The following is a 23708-nucleotide window of genomic DNA, read 5'->3' as shown; positions in this document are numbered from 1 at the left end:
CGTATTAAAGGACTGCGGTTTTCTTTACATGCAACCGATACTTTTACAGTGTTATAGCACAAGCTACTCTCTGCTCACCACCTGTTATGCCTATTATGGGCGTGTGAATGAAAGTTCATCAGAAGTTTATCAGAATACTGTGAATGTGTACAGTAGAATAATGGTTTGACATGATCTACAACATATGATATCTGAGGATGGGTTTGGTTTCTTAGCCTCAGTCGGGACTTTAGACTTTTGCTGAAGGTATTTACCTGCTGAAGCAGGAAACACATTGTCAGGTAGAACACGATGAAGATCACTTTTAGAACAAGTTGCATAAAGCCTTGTATCGCTCCAGCTGCATCAGAATCTGTACTGTTGAGTGAATCAAGTGAGAGTTGCATTGTGGGCAATGTAGGCGGCAAGTTTTAAGAAGGTTTTATGAAAAGGTATTTCTGGATCTGCTGCTTAAACTGACCAACTGGCAACCTTTTCTTTACCATTATTGCAATATGTTAATGTTAATATAATACTTTGCATTATTTTAAGTGCTTTTAAAAAAAGGTTTTAGTGGCAATATACAAGCATAATGGTTACATTATATGTTGTAAAGTGCCCAATGCCCTTTGTGACATAGCATGACTATTGTTCAGAACAGCTATTGGACACACTGTAGTAGGGAGCATTGATTTCACATTATTAGCTTTTGCAACACAGGTTTATTTGTAACTCTGCACCATTGCCTGTATGCACTGTACTGTACGGTGGCGTTGGAGTCCTCTGAGAGCATTCCAAAAGCAGTTCAGGTCTCATTTCTGTTCTTTTTGGCTTTGTGTTTGGATGTGCTGTGGATGCCACACAACAGAGTTGTTGCTTTAGCCACAAATAGATCTGGCAGCAGGTCAAGAACTTTGTGAGAGTTTTACAAAAAAGTGAGAGGCGACTAGCAGTCAAAACACAAATGTAACGGCACAAAGCGTCTGAGCCGATGCGAGCTCATCTTCTCAGTTCAAACGCACAAGTGCAGCACGGAATCATCAGCATTCAAATTCAAATCTCTGTCCTCTCGTCTACTGTAGCGACTACTGAGGCCAGGTCAATTTAATCAGCTCATATAAATGATGTTCAAGTGAAGGTTTGAGTCTGGATGACTGAATGTAACAACCCCATCCTGCAGATATGACGGGCATTCCTCAGCTCTGAGAAGAATATTGAATATGAAGGTACAGTTTGGAAAAAATAGAAGAATTACATGCCTGCACAGTGGGAGGGCCCAAGCCAAGACTGCCATCACAGTATGGGGCCATTAAAGTGTAATGGCATCCAGCCACCGCACTTGTGCTCCCTCAGACTATTGATTTGTTCTATTTTGGGAAGTTGCTTAATAGTAAAGATACTAGGCTCGCAGTGTTATTTTTCTCCTGATCAGCCGCACTCACAGTTCAGTGCAGACAAAAAAGCTTGAGGTGATGTTCAGGTCGCTATGTTTGCTGAACTATGTGCCTGCAACATGCTGCATTATATCGCCCTCTTCTTCTCGCCACACTCCTCCAGTCTTTCTTCACTGGAGGATGGAAATAGGGAGACATTGCAGATGAAATTAAGGCCTCTGTGCCTTTTGTAATGAAGTTGTTTTGAGGTTCATAAGCCGTGGTTGGTCTGACATAGTAAGTCATCGTGTCGTCTGCATAACGATACACCTCCAGTCAGTCTCTCCTTAAAACCGTTTGTATTGTTGGACTCATTTCTTTCGTTACCTTCACGCACGCAGATGCATATAAGATATCTGAGTGGTGGGGGTTCAGACACTGTTTGAAGATCCAACAAGCACTTTGGTGGAACCTACTGACCTCACCACCCGTAGCAAACATACGGGTAGATTTCCGAACATAGAGAAGAAACCTCTTTATGGATAGAAATTAGCTTTCACATTCAAAATGAGACCGATGTAGTTATTGCATTGGCCTATACTTCTATTATTTTATTATATTCCTACTCTCACTTATAGAAGAGTCTCTACAGATCTATTGTACATATCATATATTTTAGAGCACCACACAGTGCTTGTCTTCCCACTTGTCGTAGTAAGACAAGTAACAATAAATTGAATTATTAAACACCTCGGTAAGTGTGTGTAAGCATCTTAATCCCTACATTCTCAAAGCATTCTGCCTGCTTTTTAAAAGCCCGGTTGAGTGCAGCCGGGAGTGAAGGATAACGATGCTAAACAATGATAACCTTGGGCACCACCATCCAAACAGTTAGCCAGCAGAGCACGCTCCCGTTCTTGAAGGGGAAAACAGAGATATAAAAGGTTGTAAAGAGAGAGAGAGAGAGAGAGAGAGAGAGAGAAGTGTTATTTGAGTAAACATAAGGCACGTAGCCAACAGTGGGGAATGAAAGCAATGTTGAATGTTTGGATGAGTAATGCTGCTGCTCCCGTGGTCATGATGCTCACAGAGCAGCGATGAATGTGTACACTGTGGCTGCAAGCAGCTCTGCTCAGTTAGGTGTCCTGTGTGGAGATGAGCCAATATTAGTCTGCCCAGCTTATAAACTGTTGCTGCTACATAACCCCCAATCTTTCTGCCACAGGCTGCTGCTCACTGCTGATTGAAATTATAGCACCCGAGCAGATCCGCTTGTTTGGGGTGAAGCTTCTTAAATATGTCCTGCTCACAGTGAAATAATTAAACACCGTGTTGGATTTCAACGAGAGGCACAGATGGACAGCGATTACACAGACCTTTCAGAAAAGATGCTGCGATGGCAGAAGTTTTGTCTGCAAATTGATGGTTGATTTATATTGCCTCCGCCAATTTACTATCTATTAGACTGCATATGTTGCCACAGAGCCGTCCAGAATTAATAAAACTCTACAGTTAAAGATGCTTATGGCTCCTGGTCCAAACTGATAAATGTGTAAATGTTGCCTCAAGTAAGTGCATCCAAACATGTTCCTGGCTTCTTCTAGCAGATGGCATCTGTACATGTTTAAGATAATTATAGAAGGGGAAGTTGACTTAGAGGTTTTTTTAGACTTACTGCAGCACACCTCAACCTTTTTAAACCTCCGGATCCATCGAAGCGTTCATCACGACCCTGCCTGGACAGCGACCGCTGGTCGTGATGAGCTGTTGAACCCCGATGACCTGGTCCTCTGGGCGGAGCACAACTCTTTGTTAATGTTCCTCCTGAAGGAAAAGACACTTTAATAGTGGTTTTATTCTATCAATGGAAACAATTCTATTGTTAAAGATATATCTTCATTTTTGACACAAGTCCCGTTGCAAGGAGAAGCCATTTATTTGCCAGTTGTTGATCAGCTTACTGTCTCCACATGGACTTTATTCATCAGCACATTTTGATTTGCAACCAATTTAAAATCGCACTATTGTACTTTTAGGCCCATCTCCATCCACACGGTGATTGAGTCTTTGGTTTTTATTTAAAAAGCCATTTTGGGAAAACTAGGGTCATGTAATTATTCACCGTAGTTCACCAAAGTTAAACTTGGTGCGTTGCACAGATGCATACTGATCTGTTCTTTTAGCTCTTTTCTTTTTATCCTTCAAAGGCGTTATTCTTCTATTTTCCTTCTTGGAGGAATTGTCCTGAGGTGTGATTTATTTACTTTATTCAATCATTTATTGTATTTTTTATTATTATTATTATTTACTAACCCTTTTTAGAGCATATCTGTGGGTGTCATTTCTTCATGTCCCTATGCTGTAGTATAATATATATAGATATCTAATGTGCTGTAATTTATGCAACAGTATTTTTTGGCACACTTCCATTCGTACAAAAACAACACGCCTTTCCAAGAACTTTCCACAAACACACACACACACATACTTGAGAACTGCACTAAATTTACATTTACATTGCAGTCATTTATCAGACGCTTTTATCCAAAGCGACTTGCAATTCAGATTCTATCACACCGTAGGCGCAGCTACGGGAGCAGCTTTAAGTGTCTTGCTCGAGGACACATCAACATGCAACTAGCGGAGCCGGGGATCAAACCGCCGACCCTCTGATTGAAGGACGGGCCCTGCTCTCCACTCCGCCGCGGTGGCTAAATAATATCATATTGATGATGTAATCTGTTCTGCAGCAACAGAGTATAACACCCCCCCTGTGTTTTAATAAGCATTTTTTCTAAACACACATTTCAGAAATGCCGTTCTGCACGAGGTGCGATGAAACGTGACATCTATATTTGTTTGCGTGTCATTCGTCTGATGCCTCCTCGTCCTGCACAGCGTTTGTGAGTGAATCTTAATGAGCTGAATCGACACCGCGAAGTGAAGCACGGCATAATCTTGTAAACAGTGACAAATCTCCGAGTGACGCTCGTCATCTTTATCTTCACGGGGTGACAGCGATACGGAGAGGGGCGGAGAGGTTTGTTTAATCTCCGAGCCGCGGGGTGATGTGTGGCTTTCATACTTCATACTTCATACGGGGAGGGGAGGTGTTTGTCTATCTTTCTCGCTCTGTTTCTCTCCTGGTTGCTGTGGCGACGCCTGCCGCAGCGCTTTGCCTCTGCAGACTCCAGCAGCAGCATCTGTGCAGAGCTGAGCGCGCGCTAACGTGAAAGCAAAAACCCAGCTGCTGCACGTGTTATGTAACACGCTGTAAGTGCTGTACCTGCACATTAGCTCAGACAGGACGTTAATAAACGAATCGATTCCTCTCATTCCTTACACTTTATTAATGGCCCCGTCACAACACAGCAAATCAATGCATTAAAAAGGAGCTGACTGGAGTCTCGCGTCGGTTTTAGGCTCACCCTGCGATGCACCTGTTGCTCGTGCAGGACTTGTTGGTCCAGCATTTTGTCGCAGTGATATTTCTCCCTCAAAATCCTGCTGACTTTTACCTATACTGTATTTTGTGTCTGGTTTTATCTACAATTCTTCTAACGTGCCAAAGTGCTCCTCTGCAGCTCACTTAGCTCTTTCCTATTCTCCTCTCCAGCTTTCCCCCCTTTCCTTCCTCCATCCAGCTCATTCCAGCGATGCCTCCTCTTTGTAGTTGCAGTGTTCCTTTAATAAACAAATTGCGGCAAGAATGATCGGAAACGCTCAGTTAAACGTTGAAGCACATCGTACTGTATCATTGTTTTGTTTTGTTTTGTTTTTCACCTTAAGATCTCTGCATTAAGGCCTCCAGGGTTTAGAGCTTGGAACTAGCTTTTCCTGTCAGTCTGTGAAGCTAAGGTTAGCTTAAGCAGCTACATTACAGGCCTGTCGACTTTACTATTAGAGGCCGTCGGTCTGTCAAAACGTTGTCAGACATGACTTACCAGCAGTTATTTATAACGCCGTCCTGACCGGTTCCCCTCGGTTTACACTGTTAGCTCTGTCAGCACTGTTGCCGTTGTTTGCACTGTTCACGCTGTTGATACCATTAGCTTCTAGCCTCAGGCCGTGCGGAGGCTGTCACTCGATCATACATTTGTGCTGAATACCATATAGAGGTTATTTATTTCAAGCACAGCACTATTATAATATTTAAATAAATGTGAGCCAAGTTTACTTTTCTCTAACTTGTCTAGTTTAAAATAAAAAAAAATAGGCAACAGAAATAATGTATCTGGTTTCATTTGTATAGAAGCAAGATGAGATGTTTGATTCTTTGTGAACTAGAAATACAGGCCTGTAGTCTAAATACAATAATCCATTATTGTTACATTTCAGCACTTACTATTTCCCTCCATATGCCCGAGGGATGTAACCTATACGTAGTCAGCCTCTGGGAACACTACATTCCTGGATATAATAATATAATACCTGTTTACCTGAGGTACGGTTGAGGTAAGAGAGGAGCACCGGTGCAGCAGCGCTACAGCACTCAGCTCTGCACAACGGCAAACAAACACGAGATGCTTTCAAAAAGCAGTGTTTTGTCATAACCTTTAGCTTCCTCTCTGGAGAGACGCAAAGACTCCCGAGAGAACCGCAGCCAATCAGAAACCTTGATGTTTCCATTCTTAGTTGGTTTATTTGTCTTGAGCGTTACATAATGGACGAGTTGTCTGAAACGTGAATGTTAGCCGGTACCGTCTCCTCTCATCAGTGCATTATTATTAAACACAATCACATGTATTTTTGCAGATTTCCTCAGTAGATTGGGCCATTGTTTCTTCCCACTGCTCGTTTTTTTTCGGCGTACATGTTTGTTATCTAAATCAGTTGATTGCCTCGGTGCTGAGACACAATCCAGCATAGCAGAGAAACTCTGTAGCAAAATGTTCCGGCTGTGGGTGTGTGTGACTGAGGCTCGTGTGTGGGAGTTCATCAGCTCATTACAGACTAACCATTCTCTTTTGTTCGCTTTAATGTGAAAGAATTTATTTCCAGTTTTAGAGCCAATGTAGGCTACCTATAATTTGCACATCTCCTAGCAACAAGACTTTGAACAAACTAAATATAACTACTTGCTAAGGTGTCACTACAGGCTCAGCATCACTGGCTATGAAATTGTGTTGTATGTATGTATATATATATGTGTGTGTGTGTGTGTGTGTATGTGCACGGGTGTCTCAATACACCATCAACAGTGGTCTTCCAGTGAAAGCAACACTCACACGTTTCCATATGCACAGCGGAAAGAGGAAATGATGTTTGGACGACAATTAAAATGGCAAAACAACTAGATTTGCTGTTGAAACGTCATCTCATCACCAATAGTTCAGGGAACTAGTTATTTAGCCACATGGCTAACCGGATCTACTTTACTCTTTCATACAGTGTGAAAAAATACTAGATAAAAGGCCCGTACAGACCATGACTTTAATAAAACCATGACGTTATGAGTTTTAGTGCCAATATTATCCGCATCATTTGATTGAATGCAGGTGTAAATGCATGCAGAGTGCGACTGTGATTGGATCTCAGCCAGTCAGTTTGGCCCAACAAGTTCCTGCTGTCAGCTCAGCAGAAAAGCAACAAAGAAACTTCTGGGCAAAGGAAAATTAATTGGAGCCGATACAGCAACAATGTTAACAATCTGCTCATTCTATTAGCTTGTTCTTCACCTGTGCAAAATAAGCTGAATATAATATATTAAGGACCCTCATAGTTACTATGGCTCTGTCTCCGTTTTTAATTCTTGTGTAGCTTTTTTACATTTAGATTGTTGTCAAAGCCAACAGTAAACGTCAATCAGACGGTGAGGATTGAAACATAAAATATATTCTCAACTTTCAATGGACATAGATGCACAACTCTCCGCAATTATATATAATGAATGTGCAATTTAATTCACTTTAATTGAAAATCAATGACTACTATTGTTATTGCTATCACGTGTGACTTGATCATTTATGAATCGCAATAAAAAAGGAGCATGTTAACAATGTGGATGCTTTACGATATCCAATTTACAGTATTGTTATCTTATGGCTCGTGTACAAGGCGGGTTGTAATTAATTTTTTTTTAATATATATATATACTTGTATCAGAATACACCTTCGTTTTCGTACCGACTTCGAAAGATTGAGCTATAACTTACTTTGAGGATTAAAAAACACGAAATCAAAGAACTCACACTTCTCAAATCACAGCAGGGTTTAATGTCGGCTTACCACAAGCGACCGTTTAAGAGCAACGTGCAGATTTTACACATTTTTATTTTTGAAAATTCATGGTTTGAATCAGAAAATGTAAACAAGACCCGACCTGAGCGTCTTTCATTTTCTTTGCACATTTAAGTCGATAGCCAACTCTCATGAAAGAAAGCTAGTCTAATAAATAATGTAAACTCTTGATAAAGGCCAGTGTCAGCAAACAGACTCATCATTCCAAATCTAGTTTAAAATTTAAAAAAAAAAAACACTCCTGAGCGTGAGTGCTGCTGGTTGAGTGAAGTGGGTTTTTAATACAGACGTGGAGCTGAATGTCACCCTCCCGTAGCTCCATCCTCCCCGGGGCTCTCTCACCGACTGTGACAGCATGGCCTCAGCCGCCCACACCCACCCGCCCCCCCTCAGCCCCTCCCTCCTGCTGGATGGTCTGTCTATCTTCATACTCCCCCCCCCCCCCCCCCCAGCCGACCGCCACCCTCTCGCCGTATACAACAGATCGGCACACCAGCGGCACCGAACGCAGCTCGGCTCTTTCATCGGGCTGTCACGCAGACTCAGCCGCTATGACTCACAGTGTTCATCGCAGCTGCGGGCGTGACACTAGAAAGAGTATGACAACCGGCTTTGCGCACGCGCCCTGTGTTTGTATGTGTAGGCCGCCGTTATTCTCGGGGGAGTCATTACTCGGGCGATCTCTTCGGGCGCCCCCCTGAATTCCCCGATGTTTGGAGTCAGCCCTCTCCTCCCAGGAGCGTGCTGGAGCTCAGTTCACTGAGCTCGTTGTTCAAAACAAATCACGGTGTCTCCCTCTGTACCTTAGCCAAATAGGGGCCACATCAGGAGTGACTGGCCACACATTAGCACAATTGAATTGCACTCACTCAGTGTGCCTTGGTTGGTTGTGACAGGAGAGAGGGAGGGAATGTACTTGGTGTGTGTGTGTGTGTGTGTGTGTGTGTGTGTGTGTGTGTGTGTGTGTGTGTGTGTGTGTGTGTGTGTGTGTGTGTGTGTGTGGTACATTGGGATTGTTCCAACAATCCTTTCTTAACATGCATGATGAGATTATCAGGAGGGAATCCAGTTTAATACCCACAGCTTCGTCACTCTCCGCTGATGTCAATAAAATGTATTTTGGGGGAAAACAAAGCCCATCGATCCTCCATCAGAAACCGTACGATAGGCCGTCAAATGGTTGGGTCGGGTTTTGATGAATACAAAGGAAATGGAGATTGGATGGGAGTCCTGTGAGTGATGGTTTGAAAACGGTCTCCATTCTGACTTTGTTCTGACCATTTTTGTGAAGAATGTTGGACAAAAGAGTCGTCCCGTCCGGTTCCTCTAATCCCCCTTTCCTTTTGTGGTCCGTTTCCAGATGTGCTGGTGAACGGGAAGCCGTGTGACTGCGACGTCATTGCCGACTGTAAAGCGGGTGACGCTGTGACCCTGGAGGTACAACTGACGAATCGGAGCAAGAACTCAGTGGGACCCCTGGCGCTGACTGTGGTGCCGTACCAGGACTACCAGAACGGAGTCCAGAACTACGATTTGGGGGAGGCGGTCACCTTCATCGGCTCCAACACCTTCTACATTGACACGGTCAGTGGGGACTGTACAGTACTATACAGACATTTTAACACCGTTAATGCACAGTATTTGTCATCAAATATCTCCTATGAAGACATATATTATTACTAGTTTGTTTTACTATATTGTCTACTATATTCTTGCACAATTTAGCAATTTTGCACAGAGGCAATACAACAGCAAAAAATCATTTTAAATGTGTAAATTAGGTGTTTTTTTACCTCCCTTTCATGTACTCTGCTGAAGTTCATGGTTTCCTTCAGTCACGTAATTCTGGCTGCCTTTATTCTGAACCAAATTATGATAGAATTGTGTTTTATTGCAGACTACAGCACATTGATGTACCTCTGGGAGCAGCACAGGCAGACACGACTATTTCTTTGTTGGATTACATAACTCAAGCATATTTCAAGTCGCTGTATAATACGACTTCAAAACTTTAAATAAAGTGTGCTAAGCAAAATAAGCTAAAAACACAGGTATGGTCCTTTTAAGGTCATGGCTACAGTCTTTAAATGAAAAGGCCCTTATCAGAGAGGGGATCCTGGGAGGGAGCCTTTGTTCTGTAACACAGTCTTACTCCTGAATGTCAAACAAGCTGGAGGCGAATAAAAGCGGCTTGGCTGATGCCAAACCAAAGAGCTTACAGTCTAAAAAGCAGATAAAAGCACAAATGATATTCCTAAATGTGCAAACCAACTTCATTTTGGGAATTGTTCTCAAACGAAGGGGGAAACGCTGCACTTTTAGGTAGATTTTCATCAAAGCCGCAGTCGGCTTTAAACCTTCTCCCCTGCCGGCTTCGTGGCTGACAGTGTGCCAGGTTCTGTGTGGAGCTACTGAAAGCTGGCTGCTAATGATTCTTACTGCTGTCTGTCTTCGCCGTCGCCAGGTTAAACCCAAAGAAAACTCCGTCTGCGTCGGTGCCCTGCTCTTCCTCTACACTGGAGATTTCTTCCTCAATATCAAGTTCCAGGACGACAGTGCTGGACGAGAGCTTCCTTTAGCCTGGTTCACTCTGCCCAGTGTCCACATCCGAGCCCTGGACGCTCAGCCGCAGGCCGGGGCCTGAGGGCCTGGTGGCCTCATCATTTTAGCCCTGAGAATTGAATCGATGTTGTTCTCTGTAAATACAATATTCTTGCGAATTGAATCACATGTATATATCGTGTTGTTAAAGGTTAAAACGTGTGAACAGTTGAGGGCAAGTGCACAGACTCACACGGACACACTCCTGCACACAATCAGTGTGTACTTTGCAATCTAGCTAATGATACAGTGAACATCTGTTCGGTGTCATTAGAAACAAGCCGCTTCTCTTTCTTTATGAATCTTAAAGGCTCGGACCTCAATCATTTAATTTCAGTGGAAATCCATGCAATCAGTTGACTCGCTTGTGCAGACGAAGTTAATTTTCTTTGTACTTTTGCGTTAAGCTTGAAAAATTAATTCTCACCACTGACCAAACTGCATTAACACTGAACTTCAAGGGGAAATTATTGTTTTCAATTATACTTTATGCTGTTTTATTAGTTGTGTTGCACCGCGTTATGGTCCATGTTCTCCACACAAGAGAGGCAGTATGGTGTGCTCGGTCAATGGGCGACAGGAAAAGATGCTACAATTGCGCTTACTTGAATTAATGTGTTTTACGGTTTTAGCTAGCTAGCTTGCTAACTGCTAGTTAGCTAACTGCTAGCAAGCTAAACTAGTCGCAATGAGCGGTAGCGAGGGAATTAAATGCAAGTAGTCGCTATGTTGCCAAGCTTCTAGCGCCAACTATTTTGCGAGGCTATAAGAAAGTTTGCCGTCTTTTTAAACCAAGAATTAATATCATTGTCACACTTTTTCTTATCTTTAGCAGTTTGATCTTTTAATCACAATGCCATTCATTGAGGAAATTATTTCGTTACCTTGCAATTCGAATTGCAAAATATCAACTAAAATAAAATAAGACTTAAGTCATGTTACTGGGCAGAAAACCTCAAAAGCCCCGATTGAAGAAGAGGAGCTACAAACCAACACTGGAAATGTGATTAGCCAGACTCTATAGCTAGTTATGTACACATAAGATCTATTTATTTCTACTGCTGTATGGATGTTCTCACTTGCCTCTGTGCCACCACACTGAATGACTGATGAACCCGAGAGTCATAGATTAGCCTCTCGTTATGTGTGACATATACTTGCTGTAAATAAATGTTTAAAGAAGCAGCCTGTGTTTATTTTGACCTTATTCCAACTCATTTTATTTGTCCATCCCGGCCGTTATAGCTCTGTGTCCATCTTCATCTTCTGCCTGCTGAGATGACCTTTATCACATTTTGGGAAGCTCCAGTCTGACATTCACATACACAAAAAATCCATAAACACTGATTACCGGAGAAAACATTGCTGACTAATAATAATTTGTAACATTCCTTTAGAGTGACTGAGCAACACGCTGTGTTCCAGTGAAACCTTACAGGTATACACTGGGAGTTAACCAGTGAAGCCACAGCACTGCTAATGTACTGCTGGGAACTCATTATCCACCTGGGAACCTTGAATCAGTCGGTAACAACCTTGCTTCTCCAACCTCTTAAGAGTACCACAGGCTCCAGCAGTAAGTTAATACAGTACGAGTGTTGTAAACTGTCACTGCAGGCCCTTCTTCCACCCCCTCACTGGTGGACCAGATGTGAACTGGGTGATGACGAGATGCTGGGGGAAGATTAGCCTTGTCAAAGGGCTGAAATGTCTTGTGGGGGAGAAGAAGCTCGGGGGGGTTCATTTTTATATGAAAGAGGGTTTATCAGTGAGCCAGCCTCCTCTTAAACAGCTATAACGTCTGAAATGAGAGCTTGAGTATGAATTAAGGACGGGATCTTAGTCACACTGCCTGACCACAGACCACAAACACCAGGGATGAGTTTGTATTTATGTAAATTCAAAGTAACTCTGTATGCTACAAAAAATAACAGCATTTCTGAAATGTGAAGCGCCGGTGATCCGTGTGAAAACATGAGAAATAACGAACATCTTTTTTTTCGGTTTCCTCCATGAAGGTCACATTAGCAGTTCAGTGATGAAACAGCGTTTCCACTCGTCATAAGTGTGTTAGTTTACATATGTGAATAATACATCAGTGAATCCACACAGGTCATTGGTTATGCATGCAACGCAAACAATTCCAAAGTCATGCCCTCCACGCTTATTAATTAGTTTATCTAATAGAGTGTGTGTGTGTGTGTGTGTGTGTGTGTGGGTGTATGTCTGAGGGAATGTGTGTGTGTACTGGCTTTGAAAAGTTTGAAATGAAAGGCAGCTCTGAGCGCAACAATAGAAATGGATTGTGTTGTTGATGTGAGAGTGTGGACGCTGGGCCGCTGTCAGCACGGTTCAGTCTGCATGAACTCACTTAACATATGGAGGTTCTATCCTCGGCATATTGTTTACTCGCCCTCAGAACGGTCTTCTTCAGCAAAGGTAACTCGATTTTATAAGCCTAAATTACAAAGCAGGGCAGCAATTAAGAGTGTCCTTTTTCTCACTTATCGAAGCATAGATTCACCCTATACGCATAATTAAATACTGGGGTCTGGCATGGGTAGCTGGAAGTATAAGAAATGGAGCTCCAGAGCAAAAAAACTAAACACATCTACAGCAGCAAGTAAGCACTCAATTCAGGGATTCTCCAACATTTGATTTTTTTCCTTTATTTTTTGTTTAATTTGCTTTGAGAATCATAGACTGACCGGTTGATAACGAGTACTGTACTTTAGTGTTTCCCTCAAACCACTTTTTTCTTAACTAGATTATTTGATGGCTTGAGTCATTGGTTACTTTGCGGCTGTGACTTTGCATTCGATATGAGAGATCATCGATATTGGGGACTAAATAGGTGGGACGGAAGACATTAAAAAATAATGGGTTTTACAAAAATGAGAAAAGGCAAAGCTAATATGGAATGGGACCCTAAAAGAGGTCAACAAAACCCAACTGAACGCATAGCTCAGCAAACAAAGGCAACATAAGTGAAGAACCTACAAACTAAACTGAGTCAGCTACAAATAGACATTCGGCAGACAGTTTGCTGAAGACTAATTATAAACAATAACGTGTATTTGATGGTCGTATAAGCTCCCAAAGTGCTCAACATGATCTCATCCCTTATTGTCATGTTGTGCTGCTCGGGAAGAAGCTATAGAGACGCCGGGGGGCGTCGCACGTCACAAGCAGTTAACATTGTGAAATGGTTGCGGTTAACACTGGAACACATGCTTAACGTTATATATAACGTTATACGGTCACGGTTAGGTTTAGGGAACAAACATACTTAGTTAGGGTTGGTGGGGGGAAAGTAGCCCTACTTAAAATAAGTTTTGTGTGATATGAAGATGCGTTGGGAGTGACACCAGGCTGAGATGCTGCTCCCTACATATCGTGCAACTGGATTGTGTCTTTTCCGCTTGACCTTCTCTGCATGGTAAATGCAAATGAATGGATGGAAGTGTGACATCATTCCAACGTGGGTTGGGCTCAGCAATGGGTCACGGGTATCCAGTTCCTATTATGCCTTCGTGGCATAATGGTTTGTTGCCTCCAAGCACGGAGCCAGATAACCCCGATGACATCATCAGGGTTTAATTTCTGGGACATTACATAGCTCCCTTCAGCACCACAGAAGACTGTGAAACTGAAAGTTCCCCTTCAAGGGTAATTTGGAGTGTAAGACTTACTGTATATCTGAGTATTGTGCACTAAACATATGAGTACTTTTTCTCCCGCCTTGTAATACCTCTAGAGCAGCTTTAAAATGTGTATGTTGTCTTTGTTTAAGACGTTCATGAGTAGAAAAACAGCGTCGTATCGAGAGCATCAGCGTGTGTTACGGCTCTTCACCACCCCAAACCATAAGCTGCCCTCCCCAGAGCTGAGGACACCCAGAAGAGACTGAGCATCTTGTCTCCAGTTTAAATGAGGTTTCTTATCAGAACATCACCTCCGCATTATTAGCCACCAACCTTCATTACCTTGCAGCACACCTGTAATTCTGATCGCAATCAGCCTTAACAATCAACCATCACTCTGTGCTGAAGCATTTCCTCCCCACCCGATATTAAACAGTTACAACAGTGAGGAAAATGAGTTGTTTAGTACATTTAGTGGCGGAGCAATCCCCACAGAGTGTTCAGACGAATCTGCAAGAAAGCCAGAGTTCAATTAAATCCCTTTCTCCTCTCTTTCAGTATTTAGTGGTTGGTGACGTCCACTCATATATCGGCGACCTTGGTATGTAAATGTTCTCAGGAGTGGAGAGATGTAGGGTTGGGGGGGGGGGGGATTAGGGTGTGTGCTGACGAAAGACGAGCCATTTGACACCTGCACTGCTCTTTCACTGTCACGCCTGTAGCACTGGCACAGAAAACGCACAGCAACCCTCATCCGCTGCTTGTTTACTGATCCAGTGTGACTCTCTGACTTAATTACGTTATCTGCAGCGACACATGAGCCGCTAAATATGAAATAAAACAAACCTGAACTCTAAAACGTGACTGCAGCTTACAGTATGCATGCATTGCCTCCCAGTTAAAGTCCCCATGAAATGAAAAAAAAATACTTTTCTTTAACTTGTTTATGAACTAAAATGTATCTTATTACAATCCTGTTTATTATCTTTTTCTTGTGCTTTCAGTTGCATCTCATGGTCCATCCCCATGGTAAAGCATGCCGTCATGTTGAATAATATATGTAATACTGTCCAATGAAGGAATCACATAAAATAGAGACTCTAATTTAAAGTGATAACCTCCAAGATTGTCGCTTGAATAAATGTCTGTTAAAGGCACATTGAGTACAATTTTCTTAAAAAAACAACAACAATGTACTGTGTCTCATACACAGATAATCCCTCTCAGTCATAGTGTGTGGCTGTGTCTGTATCTGCAGCGAGCAGGCCTTCTTTCTGTATTTTCTTTTTGCTTTTCATTCTGCTGTTTTTTTGGCACATTTCCGGGCGTCACTCCCTATAAAAAGTAGCAACCAGCCAGATCGTAAGCATGCATCCAAGAGGAAGCCACAACAATGTCAACCGTAAATTAACGCAAATATAGCGTAACGCCAAGAGGACAAAGCTCGTTCCAAAACCTACAAATCCTACACATTGTGCCTTTAAGTCACTAGCTATCGCAGAATGAGGTAACACAGTGATGATTGAGCCAAAGAGTATGTATGTTGGCCAACCCGCGTCACAGTTAGCATATCACTCATTCCCTCGACTAAAAAGCCATTTCTGTGGCAAACGAACATTTATGATTCTTACACATTTTGTTCAGCAAGATAATATTCACCACTTTTATGTTTATGAACGTTAGGCCATAAACGACCAACACCACGGTGAAGTGAGTGTGAGTTTACACCACGAGGCTGTGAAGGCGGGCCAGTCGGCATGATGAGCCACTTGTTAGCAACCGTACTTTTTTAAGACGCGTAAAAGCCTCAAAAGTCGCAACAGGGGTATTTACTGACATATTTTATATCGTAGCTCAAAACCTGAAAATCTCTTAAAGCTTTAGTTTACCAATGACCTCATTTAAGGCTTGACCTGAAGTGCAAAAATGCTAACTCATACCCCTGGATTTTAAGAATCCTTCCTAAACTACCTGCATGCAATTACCACTCATCGTGATGTTCCAGATTGTAACTTTAACATCACAAAGGACGATTCAATTCTGCGTGCGCTGATTTAGCTGATTCCTATTGTTTGCAGTGAAGCCATACATCATAGGCACCTTGCTAGTGTTGCTGGTATCGATGCGTGGATGATGTATGATACCGTGCCACACAACACGCTGTGCAAATGAGTTGGAAGACAAGGATTTATCTCCAGACTGAGGCTGGTGCTTTCAGTTTGTGCTGCTGCGACATGAACAGAGACGCACTCAGCTGTCAGTCAGTCAATCACTGCTAATTGTGCATGTCTGATGTCTCTGCTGTCATTCTAGATCATACGTGGAGGAATTCTGCCGTCATGCAGCCTTCTGAGGCGATGTATTTGTGTCTGTGCGGGCCCGTGTGACGAGCACAGCGATCGTACTGTAAACTCGGTGACATTACCATGGAGACTAATCTAAGCAGTTGCCATTATTAAACTTTTTTCTCTCTGAGCTTCTCCAGGAATGTATTCGGAGTTCTGTAGGTGGGCTGAGCGGGCACTTGAGCTGTGAGAAAGGGGAGCTAAATATAGAGCGAGTACATATCCAGACGATGTTGATTAGTGGAGCTGTTTCGACTCTTAAATTGCTGCATAATGAAACACTGCGGGTTGACGTCTTGGCGTCTACATGCACTCAACTTCTTACTGAGGCCAGCTTGTTCCTGTGTGTTAGTGTATTGTGTGTTTTCATGGAGAATATGGACAATTTGCAGAGTTTCATTTTAAGCCTAAAATGAATCTGACAGGAAAAAAGGGATCCCTCAAGTCCTTTTGTGGCGAACCTTTAAAAGCTTACAGAAGCCGGCATGACATCAGTGTGTATAAAAACGCAAACAAAACAAAACACAACGCAACATTAGTAATTCACAAGTTGATAAAAGCTTTTGCTTTTGCTTTTCTTATCGCTCAGTTCACTCTAGGAAGGTTTGTTTACTTCCACACACATTTTTTTTGTAAAAAACAAGCAGTAAAGATATCACAAGGAGACCAGACCTCACTTAGATATAAAATAAAATAACATCTTTACATTATTTATCTTCTTTTTTTCTCATGAGTTGTCGACAATCCTCGTAATATCAGACTGGAGGACAATCTGTGTTCCAGGAAATGATATGAAAAATAAAAAAAAAAGTGAAAAGAACATCATGGAAAATGCATTTGAAAAAAAGTAGTTACATAGTTGAGGTTTCCAGTCCAGGATATCATTTTATGGATTTATTCTTTAATTATCTCTCAGTGGAAGTGAGAAAAGTAGCGTAATTAAAGTAGAGTATTTGCATCCGGTCAAAAGGGTAAAGAACCGTGGAGTCTAGTCACTGCCATACAGTGTTGCTAGGCGGATGTTATTTCAAGTGTTCATTGATATGTTATATAATCAGTATAGGAACCTTTTTCACCCATTTCCCCATGTACCCATCCAATGTGTTACCTTCTAATAGTCTGTAATGAGGTGGCCCAAATCGTGGACACTTGTGGACTTGTATTCAGTCTTCACTTTGGCTTGGTCCCAAATAAAAAATATTAAATAAGCAAAGTATGAATTTCTAGTTGTGGTTTATAAAGTATCTCCTATGTTCTCCCTCTCATCCGTTAATTAGTGTTTTACAGCTTTTCTCTACAATGATGACAATACTCACTCGCAGTTAAGAGAATCTATTTACATGAAATGTCGACTTTGAAGAGAAAGACTAAAAAGAGCACTCTTGCTTTTCATCCACATTTGAATCATTTCAAGGATAGATTCGTTTCTATCAGGAGTTTTTCTGCCTGGTGTTAATTACTGCACTTACAGTGCTCTGATAATTTCAGATCACTAAATATTAATGTCCAATTATACCAATTATACCACAAAGTCTTGGAATAATATTCAATCAACTCCTCAGCCTACAACATGGATTCACATCACTAACAGTGCAACAATAATTGAGTTGAGGAAACGTTAAACACTGTGTTAATCACAAGGAGGAACGTACATGAAATAAGCCCTGTCTGTCAGTCTTTTACTCCAATGCATGCTGGGAGGTTTCTTTCTGCCTACATTTGGCTGCTACTGCAATTAAAACTCATGCAAACTGTTCATTTCAGCTCGTCTCCAAATGTACACGATTGGAGTTAAAAGATGCAAAGCACGAGAAGTAGCATGCTGTAAATTTACAGTGTAAAGTGAACGAAATATAGGCCTTAAAAGGAGGTGTTGAGGTCCTTATGGGGTCCTTATGGGGCCTCAAGATTAGATCAAAATCAGGTACCATAATTCCCGTATTACTCCAGTTAAGGTTGTGCTAGCTATTAACAGATGACCACAAGGTTCACTGTGAACCTGGAGCCCTTCATGGTCTGGATGGTAATCTCTCCTTGTTTTTTTTAGGGTAGGTTGTTTATAAACAAAATCTCCTTATATTCATTACTCCCTGTTGCATGTATCTTCCAAATGGTGTGTACTATGACTTGGATAGCATTGTGCGCAGCAGCGCATCAGTCTGCCAGACTTCAGCACCCTGGACAGCACGGCAGCCTGTGCAGCTGAGCCCGACTTGGAGCGCAGATTCCCCGCTGCCCACGGAATGTAAAAAAGGACTAAAGGGACCATCTGAGTTTGAGTAAACCCTCTCTGTCCATATAATGAGTAGGAGTGGTCAATGTGGGAGGTCGCGCGGTGTGGAGGGGGGGGGGCATTCAGCTGTGCCCCAGGATATTTTTCCCGAAGAGACAGCTTCTAAGAGTAAGCAGATACTCAGGCCAGAATTTAAATGAATCGTGACACTTGGAAAAAGAGAGGAACACAGAGACAGGCGGAGCAACGCCCACCGATTAGAGTCTGGAGTGCGTGGAGACATAAAATGTGGAGCCTTCAAAATACGAGCAGTTCGTGACACGCACGGTTAACTCAGAGGCCCCCGCACGACGACGGGAAACACGTTTATTATTTTCTTTCTCTTTTGTTTTTGTTTTTTAAAATCAGATTAAACTCCTCAGCAGACGGGAGAGGACGTGTGGATGTGCGCAACGGAGCATGTGTGCCAGTCCGGGCACGGAGCGCGCTGTAGCCTTTTGTTCGAGCTCTAAAGTGTTTTTATTCTTCTCTACACATCCTAAAAACAAGACATCCATTTGGGAGAAACTCTACTTTGCGATGGAACCTGTTGTCGACGATGATTTGTTGCGTGCTTGGAATATGTTTTGTATTCCTCTAAACAAGTGATTAGTTGATCAAGGAATAAAGCAACTGAAAAGGGAAATACATCTGTGAAAATGAATGATCTGCGCATTGTGAGAGTCCCAACTTGATGTTCCCCTGCGATACCCTGTGACCCTCCCGTCTTATCAGCGACTCAGCACATTTCTGATGAGGATGTCCGCTGTTTGCGAGGAAGATTTAAGGATTTCTCGGGAGCTGGATTTTTGGGGGTATATGGGGAATGGCTGCTAAAAATAGCCTGCATGCTGATGAGGTGAACAGGTTGGTGTTCAGCTGAAACTTAGAGACATGCGGAAAGATGTCTTGTTATAGGACATTTTAAATCACAGCAAAGACAAAGTGAGTGGAGCTTGAAAGAAAAGGATCTGTCACCGATAATTTATTTGATTGGACGAATTTATTCAGATCAGTATAATTCACTTGGGGGGGGGGGGAAATACACCAACTGCCGATATTGGAAGTAGCTTGTTGATGGCACTGCGCTCCGGGAGGACTTGGTTTGGGCAGGTCTTGCGCAGGGTCTTTCGGCTGCAGGGCTCCTGGTCCAGGCGATCGAGCAGTCTCTTGTGTCTCTCCGCGAACCAAGAGCAGGATCTGGGGGTCTGTCACCGGGATCACTATAAGGTGGGGGATTTCCACCGCTGCCACGACTCCGGCATCCACCACGATCACCGGAGCTCACCTTTCTGCGCCTCCGCCTCCAGGCGCTGTTCACACGGCTTCCCCCACGCTCGCTGCGCCTTCCCAGGGAATCCGAGGGGACATGAGCCCCTCGGTCGCCGGTTCCTGTTGGCCATGAAGCGGCAAAACGTGCGGACCTTGTCCCTGATCATTTGCACGTTCACATACCTGCTCGTCGGGGCCGCCGTCTTTGACGCCCTGGAGTCCGACTCCGAGATGCTGGAAAAGGAGCGCCTGGAAGCCGAGGAGAAGCGTCTCCAGGGGAAATATAACATCAGCGAGGATGATTACCGCAAACTGGAGACCATCATCATGGACGCAGAGCCCCACAGAGCCGGGGTGCAGTGGAAATTCGCAGGGTCATTTTACTTTGCCATCACGGTTATAACCACCATAGGTAAGTTTCTCTAAAACCAGTATAACCGAGCCCCCGTAATCATTACAGGTGCCTCTCAGTGTCGGCGTATGATCACTGTTGCGCAACAGGACGTGGTTTATTATGAGGACAAATACATTTTCAAGGCAATAAAACGCGAACGGATATGATGGTTATGTTCATATTGAGAGCTGTCAAAAACAATCTGATCTGATCACAAACATTTCAATTGGAGCCACGAGTCTCGAGATAAAGTTTTTAAGCAACATGTTGCAATAGTCACACGGGAGTTGGAGCCGAGGAGGGAGCTTTGTGTCACCGCGGTCAAACATATACAGGGCATTTGGACTGATGCTTTCATAAATCACCTCTTGAGAATGACGTAGCGCACTCAGAGGACTGTTAAAACGCACACATCCTTTCCGTTGGTGTAGCCACTGCACGTTAAGATTCAACTTTTGACGGCGCGTCACCGAGATGCAGCTCAAAGTCTGACAGAGAGCAACGAGTTGAGGGTGTTAGACACGCCGCGATTTACACCTGAAAGCTCGGGCAGAGGGGACGTGGAGCTGTGCAGGGAGGATGACGAGGCTCTGTGAGCGGGACCGGTTCAGAGCGCCTGTAAGGGACGCAGCAGAGTGTTGTGGTGCTGAAAGGACAGCTCCTCTTAGTTCAGCCGCAGGCGGGATGAGTTCGGAGAGTGGAATCTGGCGCCACTTTTACTGATCCTGGTTCACTTTACCCACTTAATTTAGCATTTTAATAAATATATCTTTGGTTAGATTTGCATTACGTTTAAGGGTCGCTGAGGTTTTTGTTTTGCTGCAAATGTGTGTGATCAAAGAGCTTTACTACAGGTGATTGCAAATGAGAAATAGATGGAGAACTATATGAGAGCTAAGGGATCATGAGAACTAAAAACTCTAAGGACAAATCAATCCAGTTTTCATAAACTCATTCATTTCTTATGATCCCCCCTTAAAAGGAGAAATGTATTACATCAGTTTGACGCGATGATGCAATTGCGTCATACAGATGTAGTTCAAGCGGAGGATTGCACTCTTTGTTTACGCTCCAAAAGCAAGCCACATTCTTTCTGAATTGTAATCACCGTAATTCTGAATGGAGCTCTAGCCAATCGAGCTGTTCAAACTGCACTACCAAAAAAAAAAAAAGAAAGATCAGCTGAGTTTAGATTAAGTGGCAGGACATTCAACATGAACTTCCCTTCCCGCAGAGGTCACAGAGAAGCGCTTTCTCCATTCCTGAAATCAGATAGTTAGTCGAGAGGAGGACTTTTATTTGGAGGAAACTATAATGCACCAGGACTGTCCTCCAGTCTGCCAGGCAACACTTAAAAGGGACGACCGCACAGAGCGGTGAAGCTGGATCCACTGTTGTTTCCAGGCTACAGCGACGAGCCATTGTAATATTTATGTTCTGTGAAGTGGTTACGTTTACTGCAGGTGTTTCCTCTGTGGGAAACAGGGCGCTTTTATGCATCACCATACTCTTTAACAGTATAAGAACGGTTCAGGGGACAGTCAGACTATCAACCTGATCTTCATGCCTGCACTTGAATTAGAAGGGAAATACAGTTGTTTAGATCAAAGTTGGACAGGACATGTATACTGTGTGACACTGCTTGAATTGATTTATTTGTTAATGCAACAAAGAAAAGGGAAACAACTTCAGAAGAATCAGTGTTTTGTTTTAGAAAGTCCAAAATACACTGTTGTAAAAATGAATGTGAGATAATAATGTTTATAAACTTTCAGTGGAACTGTCATGATCATATGACCATATAGTGTTATCATTTTACTAAATCTGCTCATAAAATTATAATAAAAGGCTCACAAAATGAGTTTATAGGGGGTGGTGTTTTACACGTTTGCAGACTTGTTAATCATGTAAAAAAACAGTAGAACAAAGTTCATTTTATTGTTTATTTTATGTGCCATCTTGCATACATATGACATTTATCTTATGGACCAGAATTGGAAAAATAGAGGATGCTTTATCTGTCAATCGTGGTAATTCACACTGAGCAATGTAAATGTATTCTTCGCATATCCCTCCTAGATACCAACACACACTCCACACACATGCATGTCAGAGGGGTCAGTGCAGGGTCAGCCATAGTACGGCAACCCCGGAGCAGTTTGGGGGTTCGGTGCCTTGCTCAAGGCGATCCTTCAGTTTCCAAGCCAAGTCCCCATGGACTGAGCTACTGCAGCCGGAAACACTGTTACTATTGTGATATTGACAAAATGTCCTCCAGTGAGGATGAAGAAATTCTCATGTAATCCTATTTTATCTTGAAAGACGAGGCTGGTAATATTATATATTCTTTTTTTATTGGCACCAAGCCCCATGAAAATACCATAAACCAACAATGAACGCATGCTGTATCTAATCTCAATCCTACTTTTACTCTTCTGCTGCTGTAAATGCTAATTTAGAGCACCAATGGGTGTCAATCCGCAGCTGGAAATAGTTCCTATCAAATGTAATAGAAATTCTCCTTACGTTTGAGTAACATTTGCTAAAAGCTACAAACCCCAGCTGGTTTAGGAAATCATTTAGTATCACAATATATAAAAATGTTAAAAGATTTACGTCTTCAGAAGGAACTGATGGACTTGGGGCTGATGGGAAAAGACAGGATGGGGAAGAAAGCAAGTATTGACAGACGGTGGTTTTGGACTTTGATTTGTTGACATATAACAGAAGCACAGAATATTACACTCATTCTTTGACCATATTTACCTTGCTCTAGTTTGAGGCCTACTGTATGAAATGGTCACCACTGCATATCAGAACAAAGGCCAGCAGCAGAGAGACAACTTTCTATAGAACTCAAGGTTTAGTTTCACAAAAGGCTAAGAATGAGCCATCATTAGATGAAACTCTACGTCATCTGGTCATATTCTTGCTGGTACAATATGTAGTGGAGATTACTGTAGTTTTGGAACAGATTTCCTTGATGCCACAGACATCGGATGAAGTTGAGACAATCACAGGAAAGTGTCTTGATGTCAGGTTTGATATCTTCTTCTGTGATGTGCCGGTCCATCCAGGCTCACTAAGGCAGAGACGTTTCATCTTGCAGGTTAAATCCATAGCTACAAATGATTTGCAGGTAGTATGTGACCCGGCCTTCCATGTCTTTAGACGGAAGAGTTTTGATTTGATGAGTTCACTCAATGATTGAAAGCAACTTTGTGCAAAAATGAAACTCTGCTGCAAAGATAAGGAAAACAATTTGGACTGTGTCAACTATGAGCTGTTTGTGGAAACTAATTACATTTAGTTTCATCATGTGGGACAGTAGAAATATGGTACCAAGATGTTTATATTTATATATGTTTATATGTGGTACCACACGACTATGCACACACTGCCAGATTCCTACATCTACAGAAGAATATTTTTAGGGAGAGTAAATAATATAATGTGAGAGAATGTGGATTTAAATCATGTGAAATTAAGTTTCAGAATTGATTTAAAGGCTGATATCAATTCTGCTGGATCAATCTCTTCAGGGATGTTGTAGCTGTTTTGTCAACAAAAGCCTCATGAGCTGCATAG

At 42.6% G+C, this 23708-nt stretch overlaps 2 protein-coding genes across 3 annotated transcripts in view; both read left to right on the top strand.

The window, feature by feature from the left end:
* The window catches only part of trappc9 (trafficking protein particle complex subunit 9), a 156222-nt gene extending 144851 nt beyond the window's left edge, over positions 1-11371 (top strand). For both annotated transcript variants that reach the window (XM_079175870.1, XM_079175869.1), the window contains 2 exons: positions 8953-9176; positions 10057-11371. In XM_079175870.1, the coding sequence (XP_079031996.1) occupies positions 8953-9176; positions 10057-10236 (404 nt within the window). In that variant the 3' untranslated portion in view covers positions 10237-11371. The remainder of the gene's footprint in view (positions 1-8952; positions 9177-10056) is intronic.
* An 8160-nt stretch (positions 11372-19531) lies between these two features.
* Positions 19532-23708, top strand: part of kcnk9 (potassium channel, subfamily K, member 9) — a gene marked incomplete at both ends in the record, with an annotated part of 29276 nt that continues 25099 nt past the window's right edge. Inside the window, one exon of the mRNA XM_079176236.1 lies at positions 19532-20138. Within this exon, the coding sequence (XP_079032362.1) occupies positions 19532-20138 (607 nt within the window). The remainder of the gene's footprint in view (positions 20139-23708) is intronic.

This window comes from Pholis gunnellus (assembly GCF_910591455.1).
Source record: "Pholis gunnellus genome assembly, chromosome: 16".
Taxonomy (NCBI): Eukaryota; Metazoa; Chordata; class Actinopteri; order Perciformes; family Pholidae; genus Pholis; species Pholis gunnellus.
Note: the sequence above shows the minus strand (reverse complement) of the source record. Positions and strands in the feature narration are given on the sequence as shown.